At 51.5% G+C, this 21,472-nt stretch overlaps 2 protein-coding genes across 7 annotated transcripts; both read left to right on the top strand.

Moving 5' to 3' along the window:
• The first annotated feature begins 1,128 nt into the window (after positions 1-1,128).
• On the top strand, positions 1,129-4,266 carry TIRAP (TIR domain containing adaptor protein). Of its 6 annotated transcripts, none has more exons than XM_061368469.1 (6): positions 1,129-1,145; positions 1,523-1,610; positions 2,436-2,519; positions 2,937-2,991; positions 3,215-3,808; positions 3,903-4,266. In XM_061368469.1, exons 3-6 carry the CDS (start codon positions 2,475-2,477, stop codon positions 3,944-3,946), a joined length of 738 nt encoding a protein of 245 aa, XP_061224453.1. In that variant the 5' UTR covers positions 1,129-1,145; positions 1,523-1,610; positions 2,436-2,474; the 3' UTR covers positions 3,947-4,266. The 6 variants fall into 6 exon arrangements, with proteins under 6 accessions (XP_061224453.1, XP_061224452.1, XP_061224454.1 ...); XM_061368471.1 differs by lacking the exon at positions 1,129-1,145 and adding an exon at positions 2,670-2,737; XM_061368474.1 differs by lacking the exon at positions 1,129-1,145 and adding an exon at positions 2,632-2,737.
• Positions 4,267-4,339: 73 nt separating this feature from the next.
• On the top strand, positions 4,340-18,692 carry DCPS (decapping enzyme, scavenger). The gene is made up of 6 exons (XM_061368467.1): positions 4,340-4,606; positions 5,586-5,754; positions 12,449-12,594; positions 14,540-14,653; positions 17,295-17,405; positions 18,360-18,692. The coding sequence occupies exons 1-6, from the start codon at positions 4,445-4,447 to the stop codon at positions 18,624-18,626; spliced, it is 969 nt and encodes a 322-aa protein (XP_061224451.1). The 5' UTR covers positions 4,340-4,444; the 3' UTR covers positions 18,627-18,692.
• Positions 18,693-21,472: the final 2,780 nt, after the last annotated feature.

The raw sequence follows: 21,472 nt of genomic DNA, 5'->3' as shown, positions 1-21,472 counted from the left end.
TTACCTGTGGTAGAAACACAATGTGCTCATGTATAGGTGCACTGTATCGAACTGTGTTTTTATAGGAGGCAAGGATTAACCAGACAGCGAGCACAGGCAGGGGCAGCCTCAGTAAGTGCAGTGCACACCATCAGGAACATTATCTGTCTTTGTTAAGAGCTAAGAGGCTTGATGACAGTGTCGTGCTGGAAGACAGAATCAGCAGAAACCACCCAGCTCATTTCAGAACTCAGAGCCATGCAAAGCCATAAACCAAAGAGGTTCCTCTACACAAAGCTCAACCCCAGCTTCCTTCTCACAGCCACAGCAGCATTTGATGCTGAACTATACATTTCCTGTTAAGAGAGGTGTAAGTCAAAGCTATCAAAAGGAAAACCAACAGCCCTGTGATCTTTCTCCAAGTCCTAATTTAAGTGACCTTTCACTTGATGGCTTTTATCAGCAGTCCCAGGGAAATTGCACCCTTCCAAATGTGAGGAGCCTTCACAGCCACTCCAGACAGCAGTGGACTTCCAGAGGATCCCACAGACCACTAGAAAAAGAGCTATGAATAGTAAATACTTCAGAAGCAGAACAAAACCAGTGGTTGCACCATTCCTCTTTTTATTTGTTCTTTCCTTTCCAGTGAGCTATCAACAGAGCATGAAAAGAAACATTGGTCTTTTCATTGATATCCTTTGCCTTTGTGGGAAAAAAAACAACCCAAACCATTCTGAAACTCATGAATGTTTACTCAGAACTTAAGTGTGCTTGTTCAGAAAGCCATGGTATTTCACGGTACAGCACGAAATGAGATTTCCCACTGCCTTCCACAAACATAACCAGGAAGCATGTGTCACAGGTATAACTCATCACCTGCCGGGGCACCAGTTCCTTGTGGGTATCACAGCTATCACTGAAGGCGCTTTAAGTACTCATTGATGCCCAAAGCAATGAATAGAGCAATCACAGCTGGCGACTAGACGAGACGCGATTGGTCAACCCACTCTCACTCCGCCCTCCCATTGGCTGGAAGAGGACTGGGCGGGACCTTCCTGTTCCCACGACGGAAGGGGAGAAGAGCTTTGGGTCCCGCGAGAGTTCACTCCGCGTTGTGGCTGCGGGCGCATGCGCACTTCCATCGCGGTCTGGGTGCGGAGGGGCAGGTTCGTACGGAGATGCCTGCTTTGGGGGGGGGGGGTGAGGGGATGGGGCCCGCTCCCCTCTGTTATAAGGGGTTGTTCTGGGTGTGATTGTGCTCTCTAACCCCTCAGGGGTCTTGTGCTAGCTGCCTCTGTGCCTGTGATAGCGTCTTCGGTATAAGAGCGGCGCTTGACCGCCGCTGGCTGCTGTAATGCATCTCTTTGGGGTTATTTAGAGCTGTGTATCACTGTATTAGCACCATAATGAAGTGTGTTGGTTATGGGTGTATTTAGGGGTAAAAGTAGCCCTATTCGCTCACCCGAACGCCTTTTGGGGGTTTGGCTTTGACCTCGCATTGCGCTCATCCTGTTCTCAACCTGTTTCTTAATGCTCTTTGCAGGCAGTTGACTAGGACGCAGGCTTCCCAGTGATGATCAGCCCATAGGTGAACTGTGCTTGTGCTGCTAGGGGGCTTCAACGTGCTGCTGGTGGGTCAAGGCATGTTGTGAGTCAAGCTGTGCCTCCTTGATTGCACTGCTCCCTTTAATAATGATGATATTATAGTGAAGGCAGGGATGGGGAGCCATCCAGTGGGGACTCAAGGTTTGTGGGGTGATGCTCACCCTCTGGTAAAGCAGAGGGATGAAGGTCTGGTGGCTTGGGGGTTGACCCACATGTGGGTGGGTGGATCCTGTGGGGCATGGAATGTTTTGGGATGGGAGGAAGGAAAAACAGGTCTGAAATTAGGGTGATGAGCACTGACTGTTACCTTCCTGAGTGCATTGAGATGGGTAGAGGTGAGGGCCAAGCTCCTCCAAGGTGGGGACCCATAGCTGGTGCTGTGTACAGTGGGGCTGTGACAGCCATCATTCCGCTCCAGAGTGAACAGTCAGGGGGACACTGACCCAGCTCGCCTATGGCAGTGTCACAGTGGTGGGCAGAGGCTCCAGTGTCCACCTCTGAGCTCAGCTGGGGTTGCTGGTGCGTACTGGGCGTGGTGACGGATGTGGGAGGGAGGCCCCAGAGAGGGCTGAGCTGCTTCCCCTGCCTGTGCTTCCGTATGCCCGGCGGAACCCGGCCTGCCCCCAACTGGGGGGATCTCGTGGGGAGCCCAGGGAGGGGGCAGCTCTTCCACACTGTCCATAGGGAAGCTGGTGGGTGCCTCTGCCCTCCCCTCACCACCTGGGGCTGCTCCATTAAGAGCTGTTCCCAGATAGGGAAGCTGTAAGGGTGGATCGGCATCGCCATTCAGCGTGGATCCTATTAGGCTGTGGAGGGAACATGTTGTATCCTAACTCTCCTTTCCCACCTAGCTGATCCCTGAAGATCCTCCTTGCTGAACTCAAGGGCTGATGTATCCCCCTTCCTTGCTCCGGTGTCCATCTCCTGCATCCCAGGTAGGCACACCCTAAACTTCCCCCCTATCTATTTTGGTATCCATGAGTATTTCACTATTACTAAGCAATGGCTTGCTTGGGCTTCAGCCAAGCCCTCTTCTGTTTGCCCCAGCTGATCGGTCCATGGTGATCCCACTTTTTCCTCCACAGGATCCTTTCCCCACCGTCGGGAATGAGGCTGTCTCCTGCCCTTTGGCTCTCGGCCTCGCTCGCCACAGGTATGCATCTGGTAAAGAGCAGGAGGGCTTGAGCTGCCTCTTCCTAGCAACTACTGGGGAGGTGGGTGCAGAGAGACCCTTCTGGGGATGATTTGGGGGCTGGGATAAACCCCACTGAGCTCTGGGGGCTGAGGCCTGCTGCGGGCTGGTTCCTGCTCTCCTGATCTCTTCTTTTATCCCTTATTCTTCCTGCTGGCAGGAGAGGGTTCAGGCTGGCGATCGGCAGCTGAGCAGCGCAGTGCCCGCTATGGCCGGTGAGTGCTGGGGAGTGAACACTGAGTCTGTCCCCTCCCCACCAAAACATGCGGGTGCCCACAGGGATGCATCCATGTGTCATGGTAGCAGATGTTCTAGCGGCTGGGGTGGTTTTGGGCGATTGGGGTGAGATCCCATCTGGATCCTCCTGTCTGGAGGTGTCCTGCTGATGCCATTGGAAGCCCCCCCTAAAACCTCCCTATGGTCTCCCTGGCTCTGCAGGTTGGTTTAAGCGGCTCCTGCACAAGCCCAAGCCGAGGTCAGTGGAGAACAGCCTCAACACCAGCCGTTCTGCTTCCTCATCACCTTCCTCATCCTCTGCTGAGAGCTCCAGCTCTTCTCCCAGCACGAGCCTGACCCGCTCCATCCGCTCATCACCCATGTTGGTGTCGGACATCACCGCCTCGGGCAGCGCCCGCTGGGCTAAGACCTATGATGTCTGCATCTGCCACAGCGAGGTGGACCTGGAGGTGGTGGAGGAACTGGTGTCCTACCTGGAGGGTCAACCCGAAAGCTTCCGCTGCTTCCTCCAGCTGCGGGACGCGGCGCCGGGCGGCGCGGTGGTGACGGAGCTGTGTGATGCTGTGCAGAACAGCCACTGCTGGGTCATGCTCATCACCCCCGGCTTCCTGCAGGATCCGTGGTGCAAGTACCAGATGCACCAGGCGCTGGCGGAAGCCCCGATGGCCAATGGGCGCACCATCCCTGTGCTGAAGGATGTGGATCGGAAGGATTATCCCAAGGAGCTGCGAAACCTCTACTACATCTACATGAAGGAGAACAGCTTCAGGCAGATCAGGGACACTGTTGTGCGCTGTGAGTACATCACTCTGAGGGTGTAAAGACCATGGCAGTTTACTTATTTTAAGCTTAACTGGTTGCTTATGGGGCTTATCTTCTGCCTCTGCAGATCTCCAGGACCTGTGCCGGAGCTCCATGAGCACAACGGAGTAGTGGACAATGAATCTGGATGTGGCCACATCCCAAAGGACCTTGGAGCAGACCTGGGAACTGAACATGGACACTCACCTGCATCCCTGGAGGACAGATGCCCACGTCTGTGTGGCCAGACTCCCCTCGGAGGGGATAGGGACATCCTGGTCCCTACTGCTTATTGTGCAAACACTAAGCTCTGATGTTCAGAGGCTCCGGGAGGGGGGGGGGCCTTCAAGGCTCCTGATGGGGCTCAGACCCTCAGTAAACTGACACAGCGCCTGCCCGGCCTTTGCACGCGTTCTCTGGGACAATATAAATGCATAAGTCTGACATTTTGAGTTAGTTTTACTGTTCTTTTCACCTCCTTTCTTTGGGTTTCAGTGTAGTGGGGTTAAGCTTAGACCCCCCCCTTGAGGAAGATCTACCCCCAAGCCGCTAGGGGGCAGGCTGTACTCGCGGCTGCGAGGCTCACCCCTTTGTGCGAGCCGGCGCAGGCGCAGTGTGGCGGTGCGCGCCATGGCGGAGGCCCCGCCGGTGAAGAGGAAGCGGGAGGAGGAGGAGGATGCGGATGGGGATCGCGATGGCGGTGCCGCTGCCCCGTTCCCGCTGGCGGAGCTGCGCCTGCGGCGTGTGCTGCGGGAGTCGGCGCGGGATAAGGCCGTGTTCCTGCACGGGGAGGTACCGCGGGACGCCGGGCTTGGGGGGGGGGTAGGACCGAGTACACGCACCGCTGTTTACCGCGCTGAGCGCTGGCTCCGCCTCCCGCGGGGGGACGTAAAGACGCCACGCCCCCATTGCAAGGCCACGCCCCCAACCGGAGCGCCTGGCGCGCCAGATCTAGCGTGGCGGGAGCCGCTTTTGTTCCCTCTTATTCCCACGTTATCCTCCACGTTGTCCCCATTTACTCGCTTTTCCATCCCGGTGCTGCCCAAAGCCGAGCAAAGGGGAGGGCCGGGGGGTGCCAGGATGAGGCCGCTTCCCCTGCTGGAAGGCTTAATTCAAAGCTCTGGGTACGTTTGTATTGGTACCCGTGTTGCATCTGGGCCCGAGAGGAGGTTTGTCGTGCTTGGTAGTGAAGCGGCATTGATCTGCAAGCATCATGCTAGCTCTGCGATGTAGATAGGATAAGCATATCAATTCCTATAAAAGGTAAAGGTAAAAGGGTGCCATAAGAGAGAAATCAATTGGATCTCAGACTGGTTTGGGTTATAAGGAGCCTTAAAGCCCACCCAGTTCCAGCCCCCTGCCGTGGGCAGGGACACAAGCTGCAGTGTTACAGTCCCCCAGCCCCTTGCTGCCTGCCTGTGTCCTCATCCTGACCCTCTGACAGCCCCATGTTGACCTGAGAGTATCTGAGATGAAATCAGTGATGTGGGTCAGTGGGAATGTGGCTGTGGGTGCTGGGAGCATCCGGGGAGGTGCAGATGGGCTGAGACACTGTCCACATCCTGTGCTTCCCAACAGAAACCTCCCTTATGGGCAGCAGATTCCTGCTGTGCCTCAGGCCACACGTGCCTTTATTTTTAGATGGTTGGCTGGTCCAGGAGGGGGTTTGTGTACAGGAATTGAGGGACTGCAATGTGTCTGCTGTGGAGCCTCAGGTCTTGGCCTCAAACTGGATCCATGTCACCAACAGCTATATTGGTTCTTATTCCAGGTGACAGGCCCTTCTGGAGAGGGTACAGATGCTTTAGTCATCCTGGAAAAGACTCCTTTCCAGGAGGAGAAGCTGTTGGACCTGCTGAAGAAGCACACGAAGCTGGAGCTGCGGATGCACAATGACATTTACAAGACATACCACCTCTACCCTCCTCCAGAGCTGAGCGGTGAGCACGGGGGTCCCAGGAAGGTGATGTGACTGTGATGCTGCTCCATGTGTTCCTACCTGCTCTGGTTGTGGTTTGGCAGCAGCAGAGCTGGGGGAGCAGTAGAGCATTGCTGCTTTGAAGGCAACATCTTAATCTTGAGGTTTTGGGTGCTGCCTCACATCGCCTCCTTTTCCTCATGCTCACCAAGCTATAGAGTTGCTGGACTCTAAACAGATATCACTTGATTCCTTGCCTGTGCCTTATTTAAAGGTCAGGGGCTTGTGGGTGTGGGAGCTTTCCTTGTGTGTCTGTCTTTGGTGATGTTTGTTAATCTGGTGTAAGGCACTGTCTCTCCCCATCATGTTTACTTTGATAACACTGCAGAGCACATCTTGGCGGCTTGGGCACTTCAGTTTAATGCTGGGATGTGCTTAAATTCCAAAGGTGCAGTGATTAATTACACATGAATGCTTCCATAAGCACCGTGACAGCCAAACAGGCTTCACAGAGTCAAAATTCATCAGAGTGAAAGCTTAAATTAGAAGTTGTTGCAGTCCTGAATTGAATTCTTTGGATGGTTGGTGTGACTTCCCAAATACACCTGTATTTTAATGCTATTTCCATGGTGTAGGAGGAATCACTGTCTGTCTTTGGGAGCTTGTGAGGTGTGCTATGCTCCTCTTGCCCTGTGAAGGACTCGAAATCAGAGGTTTTGGTGTTGCAACGACACATTCCAAAGGCAGGAGATGTTAAAGCTGTGCGCAGCCTCCTTCCTGCTTGGGCGTCTGCTGCAGCGGCTCGCAGTGATTTCCACGAGGTGGCATTGCAAGACTGAAGTCCCCTGGGCCTCTCTCCAGCTGCAGCCCTGGCAGCTGGGCTGGCATCTGACTTCTTATAGCGCTTCAAGCAGTGCTCTTTAACTCCAGTATTCCCCTGATTCAGTCTTTATTTAAGGTTTATGCCGGTGTGAAACCCATCACCAGGGTGAAAAGGCTGTTAAATGTCACCTCTGTCAGTGCCATTCCTGGTCCTGCTTTATCTGAGAGGCTGGGGCGAATCAGGTGAATCTGAGTCTTTTCACATCCCATTTCTGGGTCTTTGTTAAACTGAAATCTCATTCAGGTTGTTTGGTGCGTCCTCTGTGCTGTGGCTGCCCAGTGTTTGTGTCATGTATAGCTGAACCAAACCTGCTGTGCTTCCGGATGAGTCCCTATGCCATTCCTTCTGTTTGAATAGGGAAAAAGCCTCTGGTTTCCTTCTGCTAAAGCGTATCTCTTTAACTACTCTTCCATTGCCTTTAAAAGGTAGGGTTTTGCAGATGTGTTACCCAGTGGTTCATCTTTCCTCCTCACCTCTCTCCTTGTGCTTGCTCTGGATGTTGAGCAGCCCCAAGCAGGGGATCAGGATGGGGCTGCGGGTGCTGGTGCTGCTCTTCAGGCTCCCCAGCTCCGTGCTATACGCAGGGAAACTTCTTCCTTAAAGCAGTTCAGTGCTCAATAGCTGGTTTTGTGGGCACGTTGCTTAAGCTGCTGACAGGCAGCTGGGCTGGCACTGGGGGGAACGGCTGTGTGTGTCAGGAGGGGAAGGAAATCGCCCTTTTGAGTTGAGTCACGGCCCAAGAAGGGAGTTGCCGTGAGGAATGCAGCTCATAAACCTAAAACGGAGGAAAAGCTTCCTGTGAGGCTGCAGACGGCGTCAAGGCTTGTGAGGAATCTCGGGATGGGATCGTGCTGAGATGCAATGAACCCTTGCATGGAGTCTCTCGCAGCCTTTTGGTCCCAGGGTTGGAGAGATAAAGGGGTTTCTCTCCTGTGACTTAGCACGATGCAGTAAAGGTCAAGTGGTTCATGGCATGAAGCAGTTCCTCTGAAAAGCCCCGGGTTGTGGTGTCATACAGTTCCCCCTGGGGATTTCACACCCCAGATGGGTGGACCCCTCTTCTGCTCAGTCTCTTGCTGTCTAGAGGTAAGGTAAACCACATGAGGAAATCACTGCCTCAAGTGACTCATGACACTGGGTGTGAGGAGTCGCCTCCAGCCCCTCTGCTTTTAAGGTGTTTCTCAATACCTCCTTTATTGTCCTAAGTCCTTGGGCAGCTCTTCTTTGAGCTGGAGTTTCTTGATAGCTGAAGGTGAAGGTTTTCTTCACCCTCTCCTGTTGATGTGCTGCTGTTCCCTCTGCAGAGTCAAGCTAACACAGGCCCTATGTGATGAAAGCTGGTTTCGTTTTAGTGGTCCATTGCGAGTCCAGGCCAGTCGCTTTGCTTGCGCGGTGAAAGCAAAGGAAGGGAGGCCAAAAGCAGCACATTACCTCAGTAAGCACCTCCCTGCTGTCCTGGGAAGAGGAATTTCACTCTGCTGCTGCTTAAAGATGAGGTTTTTAGGGCTGGGAGCATACGGGTGTGGAGATGCTGGCCAGAGAAAGGACCTCAGCTGTGTCTCTGGTTTAAGTGGCCACTGGGAGAGATGTGTCAAGGCTAAAATGGGGGAATAAAAGACATTTGTAAAGCAGCTTGACAATGGTCAGAGCTCATCTGAACGGCAGCAAGCTACCTGAGTAAAGAGAAGGAAATGTGAGCGTTTTTGCAAGGAGGAGCAGTGTCAGAGCTAATCCTAACTGCTCTGCTACTGGCAAAGGCAGCCATGCATAGCTTACTTTAAGGCTGGATGTTGCCTAGGTTTAAGAGGCAGCTGATTCCTAGAAGTGTGAGAGATGGTGAAGGAAACGCAGCTCTGGGACTTTCCCTTGCAGTGAGAGCAAGGGCTGCTTTCCTAGAAGGGAAAGATGCTGTTGCCAAAAGCTTGGTTGCAAAAGTCCGATGGTTCAATCCACGTGTTCCCCAGTAACATCCAGCTCCTGGTGGTGCTCACACCCATTCGGCAGGAAAATCTTGCTGTTTCCAATGAAAAGCAGCCTCCTCTTACCTGGTTGCTGAGGTATGGTGTGTTTTACAGCCCCAAAGCTGTGCCAGCATAATTTAAGGGCTCTTACCAATCCTTGAAGGAGTCTTTACTTGCTGGGTTGCAGGCTGGAGCTGACTAAAACCATCTCAGAACAAGCACAGCAGGAGATGCTCCATCTCTCTGACACGGGGCTGGGAGAAACGGGAGAGCATGGAAGGAAAGTAGTCAGTCATGCAGGAAGTGATACATATCCCTGCTTTCCCTGCTCTGGTTTCAGGCAGCGTGGAGCTGGAGAGACTTGCAGGAGCTGCCAAAGGGAGGTTGGTCGTGTCCCAGTGTTTCCATGCTCCGCCTGCCTGCAGGGCTTACCCAGCAAAGAGAGCTCCTTATGGAAGCGTAGATGCTGCAGCAGTGGGAGGTGTGGGGTGGGTTGGTAGGGGGTATGGCCATGCTTTGCTCTGGGGTTTGGGGCTTGGTAACCTGCAGCTACAGGCCCCCCCCAAGTCCCCTTTGGGAGGGAACCAGGGGCCAACCAGCCTTTGCCAGATGTCTCCAGCAGCTTGGCTTGCCCTGACACGCACTGGCCTCTTGCAAGCTTTATCCTTTTCCTTATGTGCTGTTATCTCTTTCAATAAAGAAAGCCCCAGATGGCAGAGGCAGTTAAAATGAGGTGTTTCCCTGTGACCACTGTGCTGTGGTGGTCATGAAACTGAACAAAAATACAGTTAAGGCTGCATGGAAGGAGATAGTTGATGCTGGGAAGACGGTGCAGAGCTGTAAGCAGCAGGAAGGAGGCTTGCAGAGAAGTGCAGTGTGGCTTTCTCTGCTGTTTCCTGGCCTTGACACCTTCCTGCACCCCATGGTTGAGCTGATAAGGCAGGCAGATGATGAGCCAAAGCTCAGCTTCCTACTAGCAAAGGGAGGCAAAAAGCACCCCTGCCCAGAGATAGAAACAGGTTGTTCCTGCCCTGTGTGTTCAAATCTATTAAAGACAGAACTAGAGCCCTCTGTTTCAATGTTGCCGAGTGGGATGGGAGAGGTGAGCACAGGGCTCTCCTTGCTGTTTGAATCAGTTTGAAACTCAACAGGCCAAGCTGGAAGGGGATTTTGGAGAGAGTGTGGCATGGAAGAGGAGAATGCACTTTCCTATGTGCGTGAGCTCTCTCTGCCTTCTCCTCTGCGATGTCTATCTGTCCTGCTCCATAGGGAGCACAAACACGTTTCATCGTCTCCTGCTGGCAACAACTGCCCTCAGCCCCTTTTCCCATAAATCCCCCAGTGTTTTGGTTTTGTTTCTTGGTTGTTTTGAAGCCGAGTTTCCTTTTTTCCTGGGCAGGGAAACAAGAGTGCAGTGCATCCCCTCCAACACCCTTCATAGGATGACCTGCCCCATGGGTTCTTCTCTGCCATCACAGCACCTCTGCCTCCTGCTCCTTCAATTAAAGGTTCTTTCCATTAAGCCTTCTTTATTATAACCCCCAGTTAATTGAGGGTCACTCCTGACTTCCAGAGTAAACCACAGGCGTTCCGTGGCAGCCCATGGGAACACGTGGCTGATGTGACTCAGACCCAGCGAGCTTAAAACCCCCCATCATGTGTCCTAAAGCAGTTCTTTACCCTCATTTCCAAGCCAGGGTAGGTTTCAGCTGCCCCACAGCCTACGTGATGCTTCAATGCACATCGAGCCTGCCAGGAGCACGGCGGCTTTTAAACTGGAGCATGAACACGGCCCGTTGCCAGCAATGGAAAGATTTCGTGGCGAGCCTGGTCTCGCCGTGGCTGTTTCCTGCCAGCCTTAGACAGGACTTTCCATCTTGTGCATGGGCTCTGAAATGCTCAGAGCCTGACTATCGTTATCAAACAGCTCCTTGGGCTGCGGTAGTTCATGTTAATGAGCATTGCTGGGGCGCTCCAGGGTTGATGAGACCTCTAGAAGGGAAAGGATCATTACTGAACCGCAGCCTCTCCCCCCCTCTCCTCCTGCAAACATCTGCTGCTTGACTGCAGCTGCACGTTAAGGGTTCCTCTGATCTTGCAGTAGGCTTCAAAGTAGCCAGAGTGGCTCTTCCCACCACCCAGACTGGGGAGGTGATGGGGAAGCTGTGAAGGGTCCTCTGCAACCCAACCTGGCCAGCGCATGGATTGTATTATCATCACCATGGAGGGGGTTTCTGCTGCAGTCCCTGCTCTTAGTTTGGGCTATAAAATGAAATTGTGGAAGTTTCATCCTGAGGCTGGGCATTATCTTCTGCCTTTTTCTTTTCTCCCCATTGCTTTGCTGGTCTTGAGTAAGGAGCAGAGGAGCTACGGCCTTGCATGTCTTTTTTTTTTCTCTTGCTATTACATCATCCCACTAGAAGTGCTAATGGAGTCCTGGAAAACAACCTTGTTTGAACATGTGTACGGTGGGAAACGGACCAGGCTGCCCTTGTGGTTTGCATTTTCATATTTCATGTTACCAGCATTTTCCTGTGGATTTCATTAAGCTGGGTTTGGCCTAAAATGAAAAGGCAGAGTCACCCGGCTTGTGCAGAGCCAGCCTTGAAAAGAGACAGCAGAAAACTAAAGACCCAAACCCTGGCTTTAGGAACAAATAGATCATGGAATAGTTTGGATTGGAAGGGAGCTTAAAGCTCATCCAGTTCCAAAGCCCTGCCACAGGCAGGGACCCCTTCCACTGGAGCAGCTTGCTCCAAGCCCCTGTGTCCAACCTGGCCTTGGACACTGCCAGGGATGGGGCAGCCACAGCTTCTCTGGGCTTCTCCAGGCTGAACAAGCCCAGTCTCAGCCTGTCTAATGTTAATACTGTATTTATATTCAGTGTCTGCCTGTGTCTTTAAATATATAATGCATGAAGCACAGCTGTCTGGTACCATGGTGAGTGTGTCACCTGTGGGGTTTGTGCCCGTTCTGGGCACAAGCTGCAGCATTGGCAATGCCCTGGCCCCTTGCTTTGATCAGGTCTGCTGTCAGTTTGTCCGGTCTCGTGGGGCTTTTCTCCTTCCAAGAGTTTCACCACTGTGGGTAAGATTTAGTGCTGCAGAGGCTGATGAGGTGTGTGCTTGTGTCCTCTTTAATGCCACACAAATTACGCAGCAGTTTTAATCTTCGGGTAAACGGAAACTGTTTTCACCAGCTGAATCTTCACTGTCAGGTGGTGCAGGGGAATCACCCGCTCTTCCCTCAGCTCATCCCAGGCTCTATTAACCCATCAACCCACCTTGTTTGCTCTGGATCCATCCCCATGCCCTTGACCTCTTTGCTTCCTGCTCTCAGGGCTCAAGGCCAAGGACTGTGATGCCTAAGAGCTCTGGGAAGGAGCCACTCCGTGCGCTGGCCCTGCTGCTTGCAGCTCGCACCGTGGCTGCTCCTGTGACTGGAGAAAGTTGCTGGGTGTTTGCTAGGAGCTTTAGATTTAAGTACAAGGAAGATACATCTCTACCCTGGGGTGCTGTTTCTGTCCTGGTTGTTGAATGTGTGCATGGGAGCCCCAGCTCTGCCCTGATGTTGCTGATACGCCTGAAAGAGCGAGTGTGGGAAAAAGCCCTTTCAGACAGCAAACTCCTCCACTGAACTAGAAAGACAGGCCCTGGCTGTGTTGTCGGCTTCTCCCTCCTCAACAAAAGCAGTGGCAGCCTGAAAGGTTAAAGCACTTGTTTGCTTTCCATGCCTGTTCTCCTCCACCATAAGATAAGAGTAGTATCTCTTTTAGTGAGGTGTTTATTGGGAAGGAAAACAGGTTTATTGGGGACTGCAGGAAGTAGTGTGGGCTTTGTACACTGATTTATCACAGATGTGTTTGTTTCTAGAGATAAAGACCACGGTGGTGTACCCTGCCACGGAGAAACACCTTCAGAAGTACCTGCGTCAGGAGGTGCACCTCATCCGTGAAACCTGGGAGGATTACAAGAACATAACGCTGCCCTACATCCAGTCCCAGAGCTTCAGCATCCAGGTATGGATACCACTGATTCCCTGCTGCAGAGTGGGTGGTTTTGGTCTCCTTGATTGACCCAGCCCAGCTCTCTCAGCCTGACTCCAGAGCAGAGCTGCTCCAGCTCTTGGAGCATCCCTGTGGCCTCCTCTGGCCTCACTCCAACAGCTCCATGTCCCTCTTGTGTTGTTGCCCCAGAGTGCAGCAGAGGGGGAGAACCCCCTCCCCTGACAACCTGGCCTTTCCCAAGGTTTCTGGAGACTTCCTGTGCTGGGACATTCCTCCTCCTTTCCAAGGGTGGCTCCCTGGGCGTTGGTGTCATTGTGGGAATCTCTTGGGTGTTGTGGAAATGGAAAGGCACAGATTGTTCTTGGATTACTGCATCCAAACTCACTCCTTGGACTTTGCCTACAGCTCCTTTGCCATTCAGTCCCTAGTCCATGTGGTAAAGCTGTGCTTTTAGTGTCCTTCTAACCCCAGGCAGCAGCAAGTGATTGTTTTTCCTGGTTTACATCTGTTTTGATCACTCCTCTCATCTTTAGAGACCAAAGGAACACAAGTGTGTAGGGACCAATTCGTGCCAGCCTGTGCAGAAGGGGGAATAAACCAAATCCTTGATCTGCTGAGGCTATCCATTAAAAGTAAAGCCCCCCAAAGACAACCAGCCATTGATAATGCCATTTCTTGTCTTTATCTAACTGGGTTTGAGGAGTAGAAAGGGGAAATATGAAGGGTAACTGAAATATCAGGGGACTACAGAGGCCTCTCTGTGTTCTGATGGAGGATGCAAAGCCCGGATGCTTTCAGTATAATAGTCTTATTGTGGTGCCAGTCTTTGGATGTGTGTTGTCCTCACTGGGTTTATGCTGGAAACAGCAAGAGCAGGCAGCTGGTGACCTGCTCATCACATGAGGCAGCACTTGGGTTTAAAATCCAGCTCATCTGATCAGTGAGCTTATTCAGGGCACTGATAGCTTGGATATGTGACAAGGACAGGCATAACACCAAACCAAGGGGCAAACTTCCATTTCCTGCCCTGCTTTCCTTCCAGGGTCACAGCGCACCATGATTTTGTGCCATGCTTTCCAAAATCACTTGGAGAATCTAATCTTCTCTGTGATGTTGTTGCTAGGAGAAAAGACCAGGAATTTAAGCACAAAACCCAGATCAAGGGAGGAGAGGTTGGTTTCTCCCTAAGGGATGTATTCAGGTCAGTTCACAATGATCCTAAGTTTTGGTTTGATTAATTAAAGTCTTGACAGAGCTCTCCAGAAGGGTTCTTTTGAGAGTCTGGTGTGCACAGTAACCACTGACCGAGCTCAGTGTCTGCACCTTCCCAGCCCAACCAAAGCATTTCATACCTAAATTTGGTGGGGAAAGTGATGCTTTTATCATAGACTCGAAGTGCATTTTGGAGGTGTAAAGAACCATAGAATGGTTTGGGTTGGAAGGGACCTTAAAGCTCCTCTAGTTCTGCCCCGTTGTGATGGGTATTTAGTGCTTGCAGCAGCTCCATCTCTGGAGCAGCCAGGTCTGGTTGGAGTATTGCTAGACCCCAATGGGGAGGATTATCCCCACATCCTCCTAGGGGCAAATGCAGCTATTTCTACACTGTGTTCAGTGCCTCATCTCCTGCTGTGGCCAGTTCTTAATGCTTGAGAGAAAGCAAAACTGCCTGAATAAATCAGTGCAGTGCTGCACAGCAGGGTTGGGTTTGAGGGGGGATCTTTTCACTGAAGAGCTGGTAACAGCCTGGAGTTTGTTGTTGGAGTGTTATGGATAATGAACTACAAATGTTCCCAGCCGTGAGATGATTTGGTCATCTTAAAATCAAGTTGTTGTTTGCTTTGGTTTGGGTTTTATGTTCTAATTGAAGGGAATGTGCGCTAAACCGTGAGCTTGGGCTAATTGTGCCTGAGGTGGTTGTTTTCTCTGCTGGTTTCTAAATCACGTATTTCTCTTTCAGTGGGTGTATAATATCCTGGAGAAGAAGGCTGAGGCCGATCGAATCATCCATGAAAACCCAGATCCTTGCGATGGCTTTGTTCTAGTTCCAGATTTTAAGTGGAATCAAAACCAGGTTTGTTTGCTCCTCTTAGCTTTGGAGGGATGCTGCTTGCCTGAAGGTAACCCAGAGGAAATGTCCACTTTCATGCTGCTAATAGCACGCTAATGAAAGTTTTAGTAGGGGAATGTGTCCTTCCTCTTCCTGCTGTCATTAAGTGATGGTATTGCCAGGGCCTTTTATCACATGCTAATTGTGGCCACTGCAAAACTCAGGCTGTTCCCACTGCTGCTGGTGGTGATTTATTTATTAGGATCCCTTTCTCTTTCCTGTATTAGCCCAAATGGTGCTGTGATGTGTTTGAACCTAAAGCCAGCTGCGTGTTTGCTCCTTCTGAACTTGGTTGGGGCTTTGTTTCTTTGTGCAAGCCTCAACTTTAGGGACAAAGGGGGCTGATGTTGTCCTTTGGTTGCTGTGATTAACTCTCCTCCGTGCAATGTTAAACAGATGGTTTGTAGCTTAGGAGCAGCTGCTTAACCCCTCGTGGGAGTGGCCATTCACTCAAACACAGAGGGTTTTAACCAGGCTGTAACTCATGTGCAACATAACTCTGTGTTTCCGTGCTGGTGCTGGGTGAGCACAGGTGAACAGGTCACTGCAGAGCAATCTCTGGTCACATCAGCTTGTGACGATCCCCTTGTCAAGCAGGGATGGGGTAACCAAACCCCAATTTCTGCTTGTTTACTGGGAAGCACAACCTTCTTCCTACAGAGACTGATACCTGGGGAGTTTCAACTGTGCCTTCTTCAGTGCCTTTTACTCTCAGGGTGGTAATATGCTTCAAGCAAAGCCTCAGTATAAATCATCACTCGCAGCAGCCGAGCTTCACAACTCACATCAGGTTTACAGATGGATGGGCTGAAAGTTGTGCTTTAGGGACCTGTTGTATCCACATCATGCAGGTGGCATGGTCAGGGAGTGCTTAAATGGTGGGATTTGTCCTTGGGAGAGCTTCTTGTTGTGCTGGACGGGATCATCTTGGTTTCTTCCCACTGCTGGGCTGCTGTCTGCAGCAAGAGACCCCTGGGGCTAGCCAAGCCCTTTGCCTGTCTCGTTCCCAGGCAGGCGAGCCAGCATCCCAGCAAGGGCTCTTGGCTTCTGCCTTTGAGCCAAGGAATTTCTTCTTGGCTGTGGGTGATGCTGAGCCAGAGCTTATCCTGGCAGCCCTGGGGCTACCACAGGCACAGGTTCCTTCTGCCTCCTCCCATCAAACAGGCAAGGCTACTAAATTAAACTAGAGAAGCAAGGCATAACTCCCAGCAGGACTCCCTGAAATCCCTTCCACAGCACTACCTTAGCCCACGGAATGGTGTGAATTCACCTGGAATTCTATCAGGCTGATGGACAGGAGGAATATCTTTCCATTGTGCTTGCTGCCATCCTTAATCTCCTGGGCGCCGCATCATCTCCTTCTGCCCAACTTTGGTAGAGGTTTTGAGTTGTTTTCTTTTGGTTTTGATTTGGTGTTTTTTCATGTTTTAAAGCCTTTTTGTGTGGTTTTGTGCTTTCTTCCCACTCCTTTTGAGCCTCTCTCAAACCCGCAGGAGCCCCGAGGCGTTGCCTGAAACGATGCCCGGCATGACATCAGTCAGAGCCTTTTTAGCAACAGCCTTATTTGTTTCAAACAGCAACATGCAGATGTTGTTCTAAAGGAGAAGAGCTGTTTGCTTTTCCTCCCAGCAGCCAGCCCTGCTCCAAAGAAGACAAGCTGATACGAGCTGTGCACAAGCTGCTTTGGGAATCAAACGGAGCCATGAGCATCAATGTGCTGGCTGGGTGCAAACAACAGCTTCGTGTTTGAGCGCCCCGAGTCGGGGTCCTCAGAGCATCTTTTGGCACGAGCAGCTCTTTCCAAAGAGCCAGATGGTCTCAGATATCTAAACCCTTTTATTTGCAGTGTTCAGATTGGAAAGCTGAAGGAGATAGGGATTTATTTTGATTTACTTTTAAAGTGTAATGATCCACATCTCTATGTCTTGTTAAACATTGAAGTGCTTTGGGAGATGCCAGAGGTTTGCCTGAGAGCTGCTCAATGGGTGTTTTACTGCACTGGTGTTGTCCAGTGACCGATTAGGTCTTGAAAATAGTTGTTTATAGGGTTGGTGTGACTGGAAGTGGAGCTATTTGCACGGTGGGAATGTGGGAAGGTTTTCACTTGGAAACATCTACAGTTGCCATTCTGGCTGCTGTGATTCACTGTAAATCCTCATCTGAGTGTGGAGATGAACCACTGAGCTAAAAGGGCCGTGCTCGGGGTGCTGGCAGATCCTATGGAGTAGGGTGGGTGCCAACCTCAATCTGCACCAGGACAATGTATTTGAGATGTTCAGGGCTGTGTTGTGAACATGCAAGGGTTGTATAGAAAAGATTGATCAATTGATCTGCCTTCAAAGCTGAGGAAATACTTGTGATCCTACTGTGTATGGGTTGGGGTGAAGCTGTTGTCTCCTAGTTAGTGCTGGACAAACTTCATTCTGCCCAGAAATGATGCTTAGAAATGCAGGGGGTGAAGGCATCTTATACTGGGTTCAACCCAGCTTGGGTGGGTTGAACGTGCTGGATGTAGCTGCTTATCACACAAACTGGGGTTGGTGTGTTGGGTCCAAAGTACTCGTGCTTCTATCTGCTCTGTAGTCACCTCCATCTCTCTCTGCAGCTGGATGACCTCTACTTGATAGCCCTTGTTCACCGCAGGGAGGTCAAGTCTCTTCGGGACCTGACCGCTGAGCACCTCCCGCTGCTGAGGAACATCTTGCAAGAAGGGAAGGTAAGAGCATGGCTGGTCCAGTGCTGCTCTCCTGGCCAGGGAGAGCACAGCCTGCTTGTCACAGGGTCACTGGTGACCAACCTACCCACCCCCATCACCTGCATGGACCACTAATGGGAGGTGACAGTAGGTGATGAACCGAGGCTGTGAGCACCTTTCCCTGCGGCACTGGAAAACCATGTGGCATTCAAAGTGTTTTAGGGGTGCTCAGTACATCTCTCTTAGCAAAGAGCTGCAGGATTCCAGTCCTGTCTTATCCACACTGGTAAAAGAGCAGTGGTGGAATCACAGGAAGTGTTCAAACAACATGTAGATGAGACCCTTAGTAACATGGTTTAGTGGTGGAATTGGCAGTGCTGGGGGGAACGGTTGGACTTGATGATCTTAAAGGTCTTTTCCAGCCTGGTTGATTCTTCCTCCCAAGCCCTTGACTGATTTCACTGGCAGATGAGTGTTTTCCAGCCCTGTGCTGGGGCATGCTTGGTGCAGATGGATGCACGATAGCTTCTCTTTCCTTCACCGCCTTAGAAACTCAGGAAGTAATTGCACTGGGGAAAGTGGAGATTAATGAAGAGATTAGCCAGGGGATTGCAGTGCACCCAGCCAGCGTGCCAGAGCTCACCAGCACTGCTCAGAGCTTTAATTACACCGGCTGGTAACAGATCGCTGTAACTCACCGGGTGAGCTGGAGTGATAAGGGTAGAATGGAAAGTGATACGAGGAAAGTGGGGCAGCTGAAGGCATTCCTCCAGCCCTGTGGAAACCAAAACACAGGATGGGGAATGCTCTGTCCCTCCCTTCCCCCTTGCTGTGAGGATGGAGAAGCAGAAATCACTTCTGTCTTTCTCTCCACCATCCAGGGATGCTCCTTCCAAGCCTGTCCACACGCTGCTTGCCCCCATGCCCTCACTGTGTGTTCCAGTCCTGACCTATGGTGGTTTCCTTTCTCCTTAGGAGGCTATAATGAAGCGTTTTGGAGTGCCTGGCTCCCAGCTGCGCATCTACCTGCACTACCATCCCTCCTACTACCATCTACACGTGCATTTCACCGCCCTGGGCTACGATGCTCCAGGCATCTCTGTGGAAAGAGCCCATCTCCTGACAGATGTGATTGACAACCTGGTGCTGGACTCCACATACTACCAGAAACGGGCTTTGACCTTCGCCCTTCAGGCAGACAAAGCACTGTTCAAGAGATTCCAGGAGGCAGGAAAGGTGTGAGCAGGCAGAGGCGCGTTTGTATCTTTCTGGTTTTAATAAATGCCCGTTTTAGGTTTGTTTTTAAAAGAGGTGGGTTTTTTTGTTAACTACTTTTGTACCAATTGGGGCTGATGGCCCAGTGTATAGAAACCTTGTCTTCTGCTCAAGTCAATTAAAACATTGATTGAGTAACTCCTTTTGGTGTGCTGGTCTATACTGGGGTCGTAGCAGTGAGCTGGGGTGCAGCAAGCAGAGGGTCTGTGCGCATCCATATTCTCCACCCAAAAGACAACCCTTGACACCAAACAGGACTGAAGGGGTCCAAGAAGGCTGGATGTGGCTTGGAGCAACGTGCTCCAGTGGAAGGTGTCCCTGCCTTTGGCAGGGTGTTGGAACTAGATGGGCTTTAAGGTCCCTTCCATCCCATTCTGTGGTTCTAAGACCTGGTGAGAGCTGGCTGTTGTGATAGGAAAAATCTGATTGCAGGATGCAGAGAGAGCTTTGGTCTGCTGCCCCCAGCTTTTGGTTCCCTGCATCTTGTCCTCTGGACACCAACCTCTGAAAACTTGATGAGTTCTCGCTGCCGAAAAGGGCTCTGGTTTCAGCCAGGAAGCAGGGATGTAATTGCAGGAATCATCTTGCTGGCTGCCCACTTCTTTACTCATTTCACCAGCCTGCACTCTGCAAAGGTGAATTTTCCACAGATGGGGAGTGAAGACCAGCAGAGAATTGCTGTTTGCAGATGTGATCTGTTGTTTGCAGAGCACTGCCTTGTGATGGAGCAGCCCAGAGCTGGCTGCATTGCAAGCAGCAGCATCAGAGATGCCTGGGGCTTTGTTTGCCTCATCCGATTAATAGATATTCAGGTCAGGCAGTTCCCTGGTACCTTTTAGCAGCAGGGAGAGGCAGAGCATCTGGATGCAGCCACCTTTTCTTACTATTGCTTCTCTGCAGAAACACGGTATGTGGTAAGAAAGCCAGGGCGATCTGCTGGGGAGCCTTTCCCTCTTGTTTCAACTCTACCTATCTCCTAGCAGTTGGTTTGAGATCTGCTGTAGAAGTGAATGTGGAGATGATCAGTGTGGTTGGCCCTGCCCTGGCTCCCTGCATCCCCAGGATTTAAGTTGCTAAGGGAAATGAATGATTATTTATTATATACCGGGGTGTTTTCTGTGCTAAAGAGGGAGCTTGGTCTCCCTAGATGAGGCAAAAAGAGTTTTACAGGATAAACATCAGATGGGACCATCCTGTCAACCAGGAAGCTTCTCTGTTCTCCAGCTATTAAACCAAAAGGCAAACCTGCCTTGAGAGTAGATGCTTTAAGGGCTGTGGCAGACGACCAAGCAGCACATCTGCAACCAGAAGGAATCCTTTCTCTTGGGAGATGGGAAAGGATGCTTCTTGGCCAGTGACCCACCTCCTTGGAGCACGGGGGATCCATGGAGACCAGGACCCCAGGAGAAGGGGTCAGGGGGATGCATACTGATGGATCTATGGCTGGGGCCTTCAAAGCACTTATTGAGGTCCTGGGGCTGGGTTTGCAGAGCCAGACCAGCACTTCCAGGCCATGGGTTGAGGAAGAGTGAGGCCGAGGTGGTTGCAGGACAAAGGTGGCTTGTGCTGGCCATGAATTGCCCCATTCTTGTCCCTCTGGAGCAGATGCTGTGAGCCTGGCTGAGGGCACCCCCTTCTTTATGAACAGACCGTGACTGCCTGGCTCCTGCTTTGTCCTTGTCACCCTTTTGGGAGCGTTTTGGCTGTGGTGATGGCGTGAGGCCAACCCCGGGATGGCAAAACCTCAGTGAGAGAACAGCTCTGTTCCTCGCTGCATCTTCTAAACCCTTGCATCCGTGTGATTTCCGAACAGCTTTGGGCTGGGCGGTGGCAGAGCTCCTTACAAATCACTGCTCAAACAGCCAGGAAGTTTCTTTTATCCCCTTCTTTTCCTCGACAAATCACCTGGCTCTCTTCATGCTGAATTAATCTAACTGGCAATTTATCCTTTGTAAGTGGAATATTAGGGCAGGGTGTAGTCATTAGCAATGACTAACTACCCAGTGGAAGCTTGTGCCATTCTGCTAAGGTAGCAAACGTGCTTCCCAAAGACACTTTGTCTCTTGAGAACTATGATGGCCACTGAAAGAAGCTCTTTAGTGGCCTTTGGGTCCACCCAAGACTTGAGTAGAGTGGATGTGGCTGTTGTGTGCCCCTTGGCGTGGGACCATGGTTTACTCAAGCCTTGGTGGAGCTCAAGCGCCACCATTGAGACCTCTTGGGTACAGAGAGTCAGGCACGGCAGCTCTCTGATGGTGGGTTGGCATCTCTGGGTCTTCTTGATGCTGCCCCAAGCTGCAGGGGGATGAAGGCATCACCCCAACACAAGCCCATCCCACCAGGAGGGAGTGAGAATATCCTGGGAAGCAAAGCCTGGCGGCCTCTTTTAATGCTGTGTCTTGGGGGCACGGTAAAAATAGACATTTGGGATGCATTATTATTGCTGGCGCTTATTGAACGCCGCTTATTGTTTTCAGATGCAATAAACAGAGCAGGGGAACCCAAGAGACCAAAGGGGCTTCAAGCACATCTCAGCTCCCCCCCTGCTGAGCTGTCGCCCTACTAATTACCCCAGCATCATTGACAAGCAAGTGGCAATTAAAGCCTAATTACAAGGTCTTTGCCTGTCACCACGGGTAAAGCTCTGCCCTGTTGCTTCACTTCTTATGGGCAAGGAAGCCCCATCCTCGAGATTAGATGAGGATGCTCTTCAAATATTGATGTAGTTGTTCAATGAGCCTTGGCAAGGCCAGAGCCATCAGCTCAACAGGTATTTTATCAATCGGCTCCAGCCTTGGTCTCCAAATGGGGCT

This window comes from Neopsephotus bourkii, unplaced genomic scaffold, assembly GCF_033783945.1.
Source record: "Neopsephotus bourkii isolate Nb327-2 ecotype Australia unplaced genomic scaffold, CSIRO-AGI_Nbou_v1 NB_1433, whole genome shotgun sequence".
NCBI classification, from domain to species: domain Eukaryota; kingdom Metazoa; phylum Chordata; class Aves; order Psittaciformes; family Psittacidae; genus Neopsephotus; species Neopsephotus bourkii.
The sequence above is the reverse complement of the archived record's forward strand: the minus strand, read 5'-3'. Positions and strand labels throughout refer to the sequence as shown.

Excerpts from the sequence above, each read along its gene's own strand:
- TIRAP (XM_061368469.1), top strand. The coding sequence starts at position 2,475 with ATGTATCCCCCTTCCTTGCTCCGGTGTCCATCTCCTGCATCCCAG. Across the intron at positions 2,520-2,936 it reads GTCCATCTCCTGCATCCCAG|GAGAGGGTTCAGGCTGGCGA; the intron begins GTAGGCACACCC and ends TCCTGCTGGCAG. Across the intron at positions 3,809-3,902 it reads CAGGGACACTGTTGTGCGCT|ATCTCCAGGACCTGTGCCGG; the intron begins GTGAGTACATCA and ends CTGCCTCTGCAG.
- DCPS (XM_061368467.1), top strand. The coding sequence starts at position 4,445 with ATGGCGGAGGCCCCGCCGGTGAAGAGGAAGCGGGAGGAGGAGGAGGAT. Across the intron at positions 14,654-17,294 it reads TTAAGTGGAATCAAAACCAG|CTGGATGACCTCTACTTGAT; the intron begins GTTTGTTTGCTC and ends CTCTCTCTGCAG. Across the intron at positions 17,406-18,359 it reads ACATCTTGCAAGAAGGGAAG|GAGGCTATAATGAAGCGTTT; the intron begins GTAAGAGCATGG and ends CTTTCTCCTTAG.